The sequence below is a fragment of the Apteryx rowi genome, unplaced genomic scaffold (assembly GCF_003343035.1).
Source record: "Apteryx rowi isolate R43461 unplaced genomic scaffold, aptRow1 scaffold_16, whole genome shotgun sequence".
Classification (NCBI taxonomy): domain Eukaryota; kingdom Metazoa; phylum Chordata; class Aves; order Apterygiformes; family Apterygidae; genus Apteryx; species Apteryx rowi.
Genome location: NW_020447863.1, coordinates 2,830,277 through 2,842,650, shown reverse-complemented (window position 1 = coordinate 2,842,650; position 12,374 = coordinate 2,830,277). Strand labels below are relative to the sequence as shown.

At 48.4% G+C, this 12,374-nt stretch overlaps 1 protein-coding gene across 4 annotated transcripts in view; it reads right to left on the bottom strand.

The window, feature by feature from the left end:
* Positions 1-12,374, bottom strand: part of ASTN2 (astrotactin 2) — a 365,002-nt gene that overhangs the window by 36,753 nt on the left and 315,875 nt on the right. For all 4 annotated transcript variants that reach the window (XM_026059690.1, XM_026059691.1, XM_026059693.1 and 1 more), the window contains one exon: positions 1,798-1,939. In XM_026059690.1, the coding sequence (XP_025915475.1) occupies positions 1,798-1,939 (142 nt within the window). The remainder of the gene's footprint in view (positions 1-1,797; positions 1,940-12,374) is intronic.

The following is a 12,374-nucleotide window of genomic DNA, read 5'->3' as shown; positions in this document are numbered from 1 at the left end:
TCCCTGATGCCCATGCATTGACACCTGCTGCCTCCCCCCAAAACTTCTGTGCCTCTCCTGAAGGCACCTGCAGAAAGCGGGAGGTGCCCGAGCTGCCCCCAGGGCACGAGGCGCTGCCAGCCTCTGCCTGTCCCCCTCCAAGCCTGACCCAAGGCCGCACAGCGGAGGCTGGCTTTGGCCAGAAGGATGACACAACACCGGACAAAGCTCAGTGCCTTCCACCCAAGGCTCTCCAAGCCCTTTACAGACATCAGGAATTAGATCACGGAGCCCCTAAAGAGACGGGGGAGTGCAATTATCCCTGCCCAGCAGATGGGGAAGATGATTTGGCAGCCCGGGCTGTCAAAGAGCCAGACCTTCTGGCTCCCCGCGCGCTGCGTTCACCTCATCTTCGGTCTCCCCAGCAAACGGAGCGGCGCTTCCCTTGCCCAGCGCCCTGGCAGCCGCCCGCTGCACTGCTGATAGCTCACGACTGACCGATTTTATGGGAGGTGGATTATTAGCAAGCGCTGTGGTTGTTCCAGACTCTCCCTGGCACCTTTTCAGAGCAGCCCAATTCCCAGCGATAATAATCATTATATTTATGCATTATATATATTTAACAAGAAAACATTTAAAATGATTAAATGGCAAGAGGTATCACTTGGAGCCCACTCCTGGACGCAGCTCTGCTCCAGAGATGTGTAATAAAGGCTTTTCCCTCTTTGGAGGCTGTCAACATACTTAACTGGGGGGTGGTGGAGGGGGGAGGCAAAGGGAAAGTATTAATCAAGATCTTAAAAAGTTCTCGCTGACAGACCATTTGCCAGCTCTCGCTTTAACTGCTTTTGTGGTCCCATAAAAAGTTTCATTACTCACTACAAAATGTGTTTTAATTATTACAGTCACTCTGACATTAAGCCCTGAGTGTTTCTCTCCTGCTTACTCTCTCTCTTTCTCCTTCCTGCCTTTTTTTCCTCTCACTTTTTTTTTCCCCTCTTACTCTCCTGACTCTTGTCATCCCCCACAAGACGCAGTGGATGCTGGGCCTAGAAAGCACACGCGGGAGAAAGAGGGGTCTGAAGAGGGAGGCAGGGACCCAGGCGATCCGAGTTCCCCCGATCGTGAAGGCCTGCAGGATTTTTGAGCCGTCCTTTAGAAGAGGAGGTTGAAGAGCCCTGACCCCTCCCAAGTATACTGTAGGAGAAGTTAACGTCTGGATGCTGAAATAGTCCCACTGCTTTAGGCACAAATTACTCTGCAGCCTTTGAACAGCAAATCCAATCTCTTGTTCTCAAAAAAAGTTATCAGGGCTGCTTCAGGAGAGTCAAGTGAATGAGACCGTCAGCACAGGTGTGACCAAGCATCTTTACGGAAGTGGCAGGATGACAGGCAGCAGTATTTGGTGTCCCTCTGAGCTGCTATGTGTCCTACTAACGTAAACAGGAGCTTAGTAAACAGCACCTAGCACAGAGGGCTCAGGCCACCTTTTACATCTGGCTGCTTTGCTCCCCCAATCCCACCATGCACGGACCTGGAAGCCCATCACAGTGAAGATGTGGGTTATTCCAGTGGGGTATCCCACAGACCCCCAGTGCCTCCAGTGCTGTACTGGCACTGGTTTGCCATTTCGTTAGTTGAGGCTAACACCCAAAGCAACAAAAGAGTCTCATCATTTGTACAGCGTCTGGTGTAACACAGCACAGACCAAACCAAGGCCCTTAGGCCCCATTGTAAGAGAAAAGCTAATAACAATTAATTAATAGCACTGGAGATTCCCTCGTGCCCCCCGGCACCTTCCCATATGCCTCTCCTTACTTGTACAGACCATCTGGTTCCAGGCACTTGAAAATGACTGAATAGAGGCTGGTTTCGGGAACGTCTCCATGGCTCCTACCCGCTGCCACACAGGAGGTTGCGAGGCCAGAAAGCAAATCATCCGCAAAGCTCAAGGATTCTCCTGGAGAGCAGAGAGAAGAGCAAGACCGAAACATTAATACAGATGCAAACTCTTGCTGACCATTTAAAGAATAACGCAGGAACACTCCCACGCAGTGCAGGCCTCAGGGCAATCAACAAAGTCTAGTTGGCTGTGGCTGGTGGGAATGACCCCAAGCCTATATGGAGAATATTGCCCATGGACAATGCACAAAGCAAGCAGAAAACACACTTGGGCCATCAGTTACAATAGCGATCCATAGCAGAAAAATGAGGGGCCTACACCAGCCAGCCAAAAGCAGACAGCATGAAGTCATAGCTTGGACAGCGGAGCAGTGCATTTATAGAGCATATAGGCAACATGTGGACTCACTTCAAGGACAGCTGACAAGCCAACTGCAAACACCACATGCGAGACCCACATCCAAGAAGGGGCTCCGTGGCTGCTCTTCGAGCTGATTGTTGCAATGACCATAGTTCAGCCACACCGAAGGACTCTCACTTTTCAAGGTTTTTTTAAAATATTAAAAAAAAACAAAACTGAAAGACTTTTGTTTGTTGTCTGTTTTACAAAGCTTATTTAACACTTAGCTCATGACCCAGCTGAAACTGAAAATGCCCCATTAATTAAGCTTTTGGGGCCTGATTATCCCCTGCTTTGTCCATGTGGCTCACTCTACTGGGGCAAGGTCTCCACCAGGTAGGTCCCACTGCTTTCCATTTCCATTTTGCATCAATGTAACTGAAAGTCCAAGATGCCAAGTGACACAAAACCAGACCAGCTGCCCTAATTGGGCCCGCACTCACACAGACCGGAATCCGAGGAGCCTGCTGCAGTTGATAGAGTCACGCTGGTATAAGCTAACTCAGACGCAGATTGCTGTGCAGGGTACCTTGTGCATGTGTAAATGTCAAGACACCACAGCAGAGAGAGGAGGAGAATTCCCTTCTCAGCACATTTCTTTCTTTATTTTTCTAAAAGTAAAACTGACTGAGAACTACTGCAATGAAACACAATTCTAGATTCTTGGTATACGGTGTAAGAAATAACCCATTGGTATAAGCAACACAGAACACCTAATTGTGTGGGCTGATTACCCAGGTAGAAAAAAAAATCCCCTCCCCTCCAACCCCCCAAACCACATTTGCGTCTTGTCTCAAAATTCAAAATTCAGTAACAAATGTCCCCCTTGGCTAGAGAAAAGAGCAGCAATAAATTCTTTTCCTCCCTAAAGGAATCCAAGTCTTAATTATTCATTTTAATGCTCCCAGCACGACTTGTTCTTTCCAAACTTTTTTCAGGCAGCTCTGTCACTAGTCTCCGTAGCTTAACCTAGTTACGAGACATGGGTCTGTACCAAACTCCAAGCCAATTCAACAGGCAGGTTTGGTTGGCAGTGGTAAAATCCCTGCTTGGAACTCGGAAGCATTGTACGGCCTTGAGCAAGTCCCTTAGCTCTGGGTTTATGATTTAAACAAACAAACAAACAAAAACCTTTTGGCTTTTACTTGGCTATTGCTCTTTTCCAGCTTTCATTTCCGTCCTTTTTCATACAACATGTAATTGGATTGTGGAACTCCCTGTCACAAGAAGTCATTGAGAACAAAGACACTGCTATGACTTAAAAACAAGATGAATCACAAACACATAACGAAGAAGTAGGAACAGTTTGTGTTATCAAACTATAGAGAGCTTTTAAAACCTCTTCCAACCTCAAGCAACCTCTATTTTGACCAGGAAGAAGGTTCCTGGGGGACAGATTACTTCACGGTTTCCTGCTGGGGGGACCTCACACGTTCCTCCAGAGCACTCAGAACCGGCCGCCATAGGAGTCAGTGCAGATAGCCCCTGGCTCAGCCCCGCCTGGCAACTCCTGTGCCACTACCAAAGGTGTCGGGGTTCATTTCATTTTATTGTGTTTTCGTTATTGCACTTCCTTCGCTTGCTCTCCTACTTCACTTGGACCTTGCTCTTTGCAAGCAGGAGCCATACATCTCTGAGCAGATGCCAGGCAGTCCCGGTCGTAGGTGCTCATTTGCACTGGGATCAGCACTGACCTTTCCCCACTGCACCTTTGTTATTTAGAGCCGCGGCAGCTGAGCTGAAGCTTTCTCCGTCGCCACACAGGCAGATGAGTTCCTCGGAGAGAACTGGCAGGTGGTTCGGGCTGAGGTGACGTGGGATGCATTGTAAGGACCATATGTGTGTGCGCGTGTTAATACTGCAGTACACAGTGTTTGGGCACGCCACTCGTTCCTGCATGCTGGAGAGCCAATGCTCTCCTGGCTTATGACAACACTTCCCTGTTAACAGTTTGAAATGCTCTTTTGCAGTTGCAGAATTTTAGAGAAATTCAGTTGTGTCTAGTTGCTGACTCCTCATATAACCTCTACCTGGAGGGAGACAACAGGGTTAAAATAACGCTTTCATTAAAGAGAGCATGGAGGTCGTTAACTACCCTATAAGGAACCTCACAAGCCAAGGAAGAGGAACAGTGTCAGTGCCCAAGTCCTTTTCAGCCTTTTCTCAGGACATTTTTTTAACATTAGAAAACACAAAATAAATTAAAACAGAAAAAATGGGTCCCAGTTACTAAAGCATATACCCTGTATCATAGAGCCAAGAAGACAGATTAATGCTGGGCCCTGGCACCCAGGTCCCTTTTCCTCATTCAGCCCAGCTGGCCAAGCATCTCCATGTTTCTGCAGTTACCTTCTCATGTGCCTCATGGCAGGGAAGGCGAGATGGGCCATGGCTGGCTGTCAAGGCTGAGGCAAGCACTCTGGGGTGAATTCTGGAAGAGCGTATCACCCATCCAGGCACCAAACTACAAGGTGAAACTTCACGTCATGCCCAGCACATTGCGAGATTGTTGGACGGCACCTTTGTTTGAAAGTCTGGTCCCCCAAGAAGCTAAACTGTTTGCCTGATCCACTCATTCAGTACCTGGGTTCCTCACTAACATTGACAGTTAATACTAATTTCAACCACCTCTTCTGTTAACAAGAGATTTGCCTTTCACAAGGACTCCCAAGACGGCCGCCTGCGTAGCAGAGCCGTGTTAAACACAGCTCTCCGCAGTTCCAGCCTTGCCAGTGGGCCTGAAGCCTCATCCTGCACCCGAAGCTGAACAGCTGCCAGAGGTCCTGCTCAACAGGAGCTCTGGGGAAACACAAGCAGAGCCCTGGCTATTCCGCATAATATCCTGCTGCATATCCCCTTGCAGCAGTTCTACGCTCCAGAATCACTGCCTTCCATATATGCTTATGGCACATAGGTAAGCAGGCTGGAAATTTATGGAGTGACATTTGCCAGGGTCTCTTGACAGCCTGATATAACAGCTTAGAGAGGTGCGCCATGTCCCCTTCCCTTCGGTCCAAGCTCACAATGGCATGGCCCCTTGTTTTTTCCCCAAGGGACTGCAGAAATCACTGTTTCAGATGTGGCATTCATTCATTTTGCTGCAGCCAGACATCTAATCATTGATTTTGTCTCACTGACCTCCCGGAAACTTTTGCTCTCCGCCTAGTTTACTAGATAGCCATACACGCTGCTTTTGCTGGACCTGTGAAGCCAAGCTGCAGGGGGTGGGCTGGCAGCTGGGAGGGAGACAGAAGTGCAGCCTGGCTGAAGGAAAGAGCGGTTAAGGTTGAGAGAGCTGGCACGTGGGCTGCTGAAGCGGGCTATGGACTCCTCCCTACCCACCACACACGGAGGACCAAGCTCAAGGGACAGCATCAGGGCACTGAGATGAAGCAAGCGGAGCCTGCAAGGCAGAGAGGAAAATAACAACCACCACCATCCAAACGCATCAGAACAGGAAACATCCTCAGAAATTATCTATTCCGGAAAACTGGCACGGAGACAGCATGTGAGCTGGCAGAGACACAGGGGGAATGGACCATAAGGGATGGTAGAAAGGCAGCAGGTTGCTCACCCGACCCTGCATCAGGACTGAGCAGCACTTCACAGACCTGAACACTCTTCAGCTAATCTTGTACAAACAAAGCTCTGATGCCCGCGGGAGGGACCATACCCAGACGTGTTCTCTTTGCCCCCCCCCCCCGTCTTGCCCCAGAAAGGCACTCAAATCACGCTAGACATATGCACGTGGCTGACAGACAAGCTAGGGCTTCGTGGCTCCAGCCCCTGAAGAGCTTGCTCCAGCCCTCAGCTGAGCAGGACCTTCCCTCTCCCTGCAGCCCAGGGAGGCTCCAGGTGGTGCTGGCTTTGGATCCCAGGGATGGAGACCATCTCTCTTGGGTTGAACAGCAAAGGGGAAGGCAGCCAGAAGCAGCTAGGGACTAGAGGCAGGCAAGGAGCTAAAAAAGAAGGGGTGGCAGGCAAGGAGCTGGTACAAGCAGACAAAGCAATACTCTGGGGCACCAGGTCCTCGCCATCATCGGCCATGTTAGGTGGCAGCAGCAGCACAAGCAGTGCGACGTGCGGATCGTGGAGAGAAGGCGTCACACCTCAGCCTCTGCCTAAGGCTCTCCTGACCTTCGTACTGGTGCGGGGAGGGACAGGTGAGGGAAACTGGAGGGGACTTGGCATCAGTGAACAAAGCGCTTCAAATTGGAAATGCAGACTAGAACTAGCAAGTGAGAAAGAGCAGGAAATTTGGACCCAGAACAAAACCCCTCTTGGCACCATGCTCTAGGACACTAGCAGTCCCCTTGATTCCTCTGACTGCCCTCCAGGGCACAGCACAGTTGTGTTTTTTGATTTTTTTTTTCAGGTCCTGAAGAAAAAGGGTGTTGGGAAGCTTTTTTTGCTCTGTGGAGCGGCTGTGCTGTAGAAACTTTAACCCAAGGCACCTATCGCTCGGCTGCTATGGCGGACTCAATGACCTGGGGAGCTCCTCCTAGTTCTGCATCCCTAGGACATGGGGCTGGGTGAGGTGCTGGAGGGGGAGACAGGGACTGAATCTTTGCAGCTGGAGAAAGAGGAAATTATGGACTGACAGAAATAAAGACAATGACGGGTGGCAAAGGAACTAGCTGGGCAGAGAGACTGTGATGAGCAACAGTGCAGTATCAAGGGGCAGATTTGGACTGGCAGTCCATGGGCATGAGGAATATCAACCAGGCTGTCTATGCCAGGGAGAAGGAGAGATGGGACAGGAAAGGAGAATGCAGGGCTGAGACAGGGAATGCAAAAGGTAAAGCTAGGACTTGCAGGGAGACTGGAAGTAGGATGGAAAAAGTCATGCACAACCACTGAATTAAACTGTATATTAAAATTGCACAGATAACTGTCCTTAAGGCACCCACAAGCTTTAGAGTGCTTGGCTTTGCAACCTCAGTCATGTTCTCTTAGTGTAGTTTTGAAGGGAGGGGAGCAGGCTAGCAATGAGCAATGCCCTCAAATGCAGGAGTGGCTGCGTCACACGATGGTCTGACTCTGCCACCGAGTTCAATGGGATCTGCCTTGACTGTGGAGTGCACTGCTAGTCCCCCTGCATGGGAGGAAATGAAGTTCACAGGGTTTGCCAAGGTGATATCAATTTGGTTTAAGCCAAAACCCTTGCAATGAAATCCCTACAGCGAAAGGGTGCTTTGTGTTCAACACTGAGCCTCCGGTGAACTTTCCTCTGTCATTGGCCCTGCTAACGATGGAACAAAAGCAAAGAGCTTGTTACCAAAATAGCAAAATAGATGCTAGCAAAGGTACCGAAACCTCAGCCCTAAGGCTGGGAGTATTTCTGCACCTGTGTAAGCAGCAGTGAGATTGCTGTTGGTGTCAGACTGCATTGGACCATGGAGCAAATGCGGGGTCAGGTGAGGGATGCCCCAGGGACGAACCGACTACCCCGAACTGCCTGTCAATCTGCAGCGTATGCAGGCAGCTGCTCTTCTGTGCTCCCCCCAGGTGACTTTTTTCCTAAGCTTCGCCTAGGACCAGAGGAGAACAATTCATTCTCTAGATTTAGATTGGGAGCTTGTCAGTCGGATGTAACTAAGGCAGCAGGTGTATTCGCTGGCATTGCAAGAGGATGATGGACCACAAACACAGTCCTACCAAGTAACAGTGGTGCTAGGTTGTTGTATCCTGTAGCAACAGAGGAATACTGACCTAACCGCACAGGGCCTGGTGACAGCTCAGTCGGAGCGTACCGTATAGTGTTGGTCTGTGTTCACGAAACAGGCATCAAAACTGGAAAAGCAGGAAATAAGGGTTCATAGGGGAACAACGAAAGGCACAAGGAGCTTACCATGCAAGTGGAGACAAAGGAAAAAAAGGCCAAGTAGAGATACATTACTCTATGAATATATCAACAGGGCAGGCACTCAGATGGAAAATAATTATTTAGGCTAATGGGCGGTAATGGCACAAGAAAGTAAAATGGATATGAATAAACGGTCTACTCCTGAGAAGGGCAAATAACCTAACAATCTTTTAAGATGGAGTTTGATCATTTTATGAAAGGGATTATATGGATAAGTAGCTTGTGATGAAAAGCAAAAGGGCTTCTCTTTCCCGTCTGGACCTGTGTTCTCACACACTCCCGCCAGCAAATATAAAGAAGGATTTCAGCCTCCCAAAGCAGCCCTGAAGTACAGACCTTCTAGATTGCTACGGTATCTTTGCTCACATTATTAAATTTCAGAAAGAATCCAAAGATTCTCTGCAGAGTAAATGATAGCTAAGTAGATCATCTCTGTGGAGTAGGAGATATTTTATTGACCAGACAGCCATCTGTGTCCTTCATTAATAGTAATAAATAATTGATGTCATGCTAAATAAAGCAATAAGCTGTTACAGATATCAAGGACAAATGACCAGCTCCTGTGAGGATGTCTCACCTGTGTTCACTTCTCAGTGGCAACAAATCCAAACCAGAGCCGAACATCACTATGGTAAGTGCTGTACCCAACAAAAGATGCTACCTGCAGATGACAAGGTACCGGGGCAACACTGCTCCACAATAGGATGCTGACACTCCTAATTGCATGCCGTATCCCTGCAAGACTCTCTTCCCCCTAATTTCCACGCCACTGCCTTCCCACGGCTGGTTTGCCCCAAACCGTCCAACTCCCCAGGCAGCTTTCAAAAATCAATCCCTGCTCTAGTAAGGGTTGCCACAAAGATGCAGCTCTCTCCACGTGGCATTTCCCTTTGCTCTCCAGTGCAGCTCCTCACTAGTGTCTTGCACTCCTCTGCAGACTGAGCTGTGGAGTTTGGCAAACCTCCTCTTTTTGGTTTTGTAAACATGTATCTCGCACCAACTCCAGTGTCACCATGAGTCAGAGCTCTCCCTAAAACAGAGAAAAATAACAGCACATCTGGAGCTTGCAGGGGGGTTATCCCTAGTCTGTGAAGCTTTGCAAACCTGTGCTGGATAAGGCCAGGGTTGGCTACACCAAGGAGAGTAAGTCAACCCGCTACTCATGGCTCTGGGAGAGCCCCCAGGAACTCTAACTCAGCAAGATTTCCCACTGGGGGAACTCAAGCTGATGTCCCACCTGGTGGAGGACATCCCAGGCTCAGCAGCCTGTCTGCAAAGCTGAACTGATGATCTGGTCTAAAGGGAGCGCATTTCTAGTCATATGGGGCTGTATTCAGACTGCCGACTGACACCTACCACGGGCCAGGAGAGGGACTGAGGAATTAGAACAGACAGGAGTGGGCTCAGCCACTCACTGTCAGCATCTATCAGTGCAACATCTGTCTCTCTCCTTCGACTGCGAAATGTGCCAGCGCCCAGCAGTCATGGATAGCACGCAGGATGAATCACTTATCAGCTATGACTCCTGCTGAAGACAACAGTTACAAAGCTGAGTTCAACTAGACTAAACAATAGCGCTAGGTCAGGAGACTCCTCGAAGTTAGAGAAGGAAAGGTCCTTCTGGACCTTCAAGCGAGCTTCCCAGGGCTGAGAGCAGCAAAGGCAAAGCCCAGGCAGTGCAAAACGAAGAAGAAATGAAGAGAGGGGAGACCTCTCTGCTGTGACTTTGCCATTGAGATTCCTAGAAAGAGCAAGAAGAGGAAAGTATGAAGACACCAATGTCTCTCAGTCTTGACAGCTTCTTTACTAGACTAGATTAAACCAATCCTGCAGCGTTACCAGTCACTTTCTTCTGATTGTGGTTTTCTCTGTCTTTCTCCCTCTTGCTTTTTTTCAACCTGTTTTTAATTTACTCTTGTGGCATCTCTGACTGTGACCTCATTCTGGTACTTAGGAAAAAAAAGAGAGAGTGTCCTTTAAAAAAGAAATGAAAGAAATCATATTTTATTTAGCTTGGTTGGTTTTGAAGCTTTAGCAGAAGAAAGATTAACCTTTTCTGCCTAACTTAATGAAAACAAGGAGAAAGTCTGTATGGATAAATAAATATCTGTGTGGGTATGGAGCAGGCACGATCGTGTTACAGCCCCGGTGGAGCTGTAATGGGGAACAGGCGCGTTCCTGCACAGCGGCTCCCAATTCCCTATCCATTTTCAAGGAAAGAAAAACAGAGTAGAATGTCAGAGGCCCAAGTGGGCATAAATGAGGAAGCCCAGGGAAGGCAGATGGGGCCCAGCGAGGACTTCCGTCCCCGGCAGTGACCTTCGGAGCAATGCCAGGAAAGCAGATGGAAAAGGAGGCTTTACTCCACTTTGCTCTTGCCAGGTTTTGTTTCTGAAATCAGGAAACAAATGGCATGCTGAGGCCTCCAAATTTGTCACGTTTTGGGGGTCCTCTTCACAGCCTCCTCTTTCTCCAGGGCTATTCCTCCAAGGAGCTGAGGTTCAAAGGAGGGTTGTGAGCAGAAGGCCTGACCCAGCTTTTTGGAACGATAGATGGGGAGCACAGGCTTGCAGGGCTGTTCCTCCGGAACAAGGTTATACCTGGTTTTAATGTGCTCTGGTCTGGTTCTTGGTGGGGGAGGGCAGTGAAAGGTGGTTTGTCTTGGAGATGATGGGCTGATTTAAATTAGTGTAACATAACTTCAGGCGACAGAGCTGTTCTGATTTACATCAGCAGATGGTCTGTCTCACTGCCTAAGAGATCATTAAAAGCAAACTGTCCCCACTGATCCTGGTGGAAGGATGTCAAAACCTCTTTCCCCAGATAGCTTGCCAGATTATAAAAGAAATAAAAAGGCCTAGTTCTTACTGAAAAATCTTCTGCCCACTTTCCAGGAGTACCCACACATGCTGGTCTCCCTTGTTAGATGGAGCAGACCTAGGTCCCACTCCTGAAAGCCTGCAGTCTCCAAAATCATTTCTTTGTCGCGACTTTTCCCAAAGACACATCAGGAATCCCTCTGGCAGGACACAGGCAGTCTAGGTTAAAACTAGGTAAGGAAAAGCTAATGATTTTCTGTGCAACTTTGGGCATAGTCTGTGCCTCACTTGCTAACTTACACAACAGAGCCAGTAGCAACACTTCACTGAACGACTGGTCACCCTGCCTGGTTAAGCTATGAATTTTGGGGGGAAATTGTTTTGTACACACATACGGTCCATATGATACTAGACATATTTGTAATCATGAAAGACTCTCCTCTGGCCTCTCCAGTTCCTCTGCTGACTGAAGACTGCATTTGTAAATGAATGAACTTTCGAGAACAATGTTTTAGTTGAGCTAAGAGCAAGAGTTGCATTTTAGTGCCACAAAAGTCCCTTGAATGTCTTTGTTGCTGCTCTCCAGGGCTAGAACTTGCTGCAGACAAAGTGACATACAGAAATGAAGGACAGGCTGTCTTGCACGACTCTTACCAAGAGCAGCCAGTTGAGCAGAAGGAAATGGTCTTAATTTGGATGAGCTGCGATGTTCTAAAATCATGATGCACAAGGCTAATCATGAGCGTATCCTTCTCTTAGGGTCATCAGTAGGACTCATTGCTACTTCATCTGAGCTCTCCGCACATGCTGCTTATGACAGATCTTTCATAGTATCTAAGACCTCGGAAAAACTGCTTCAACTCATGTAAAAATGCATTGCCTCCTCCATCTCCCCCAAGGCAGTATGCTGCTGGAGGAGAGTGGGAATTAATGCATTTCATTCTGTGCTGTAAGCCCTCCAGCATTTCTCAAGGTTCACTGGGTTGCTAAGGGTCAACCATAGCCAGACACAAGCTGAGTCTGCTATGCTTGGAGCCATCCAGACATGGGCCAGTTCCAGTCTCAAAGCCACGTATTCACATTAGCATGGTAGAGAGTCCAAATGAATGTATCTGTTCCCTTGGAGTTAGTTTTGGGCTCTGTGGCACATTAACAACCTGGTTTCAAGGCAAAGTGGGACTCCCTTTGTGCTACAAGCTGTGCAGACACACAGCAAACACATGAACTCTGTCCTCAGATACTTCTGCTCTGGCAGAAGATCCTGTCCATCACCACAGATCTTGTTCCCACCCTCATTCTTGCTTTTCTTTTATTTTTAGATTGTTTTAAATTAGAGGTTTCTAAACAATGGACTAGTGATCCTGACCACTGGTAGTCCCTGAGGTCCATGGTCAGCACTCTGCAGCTG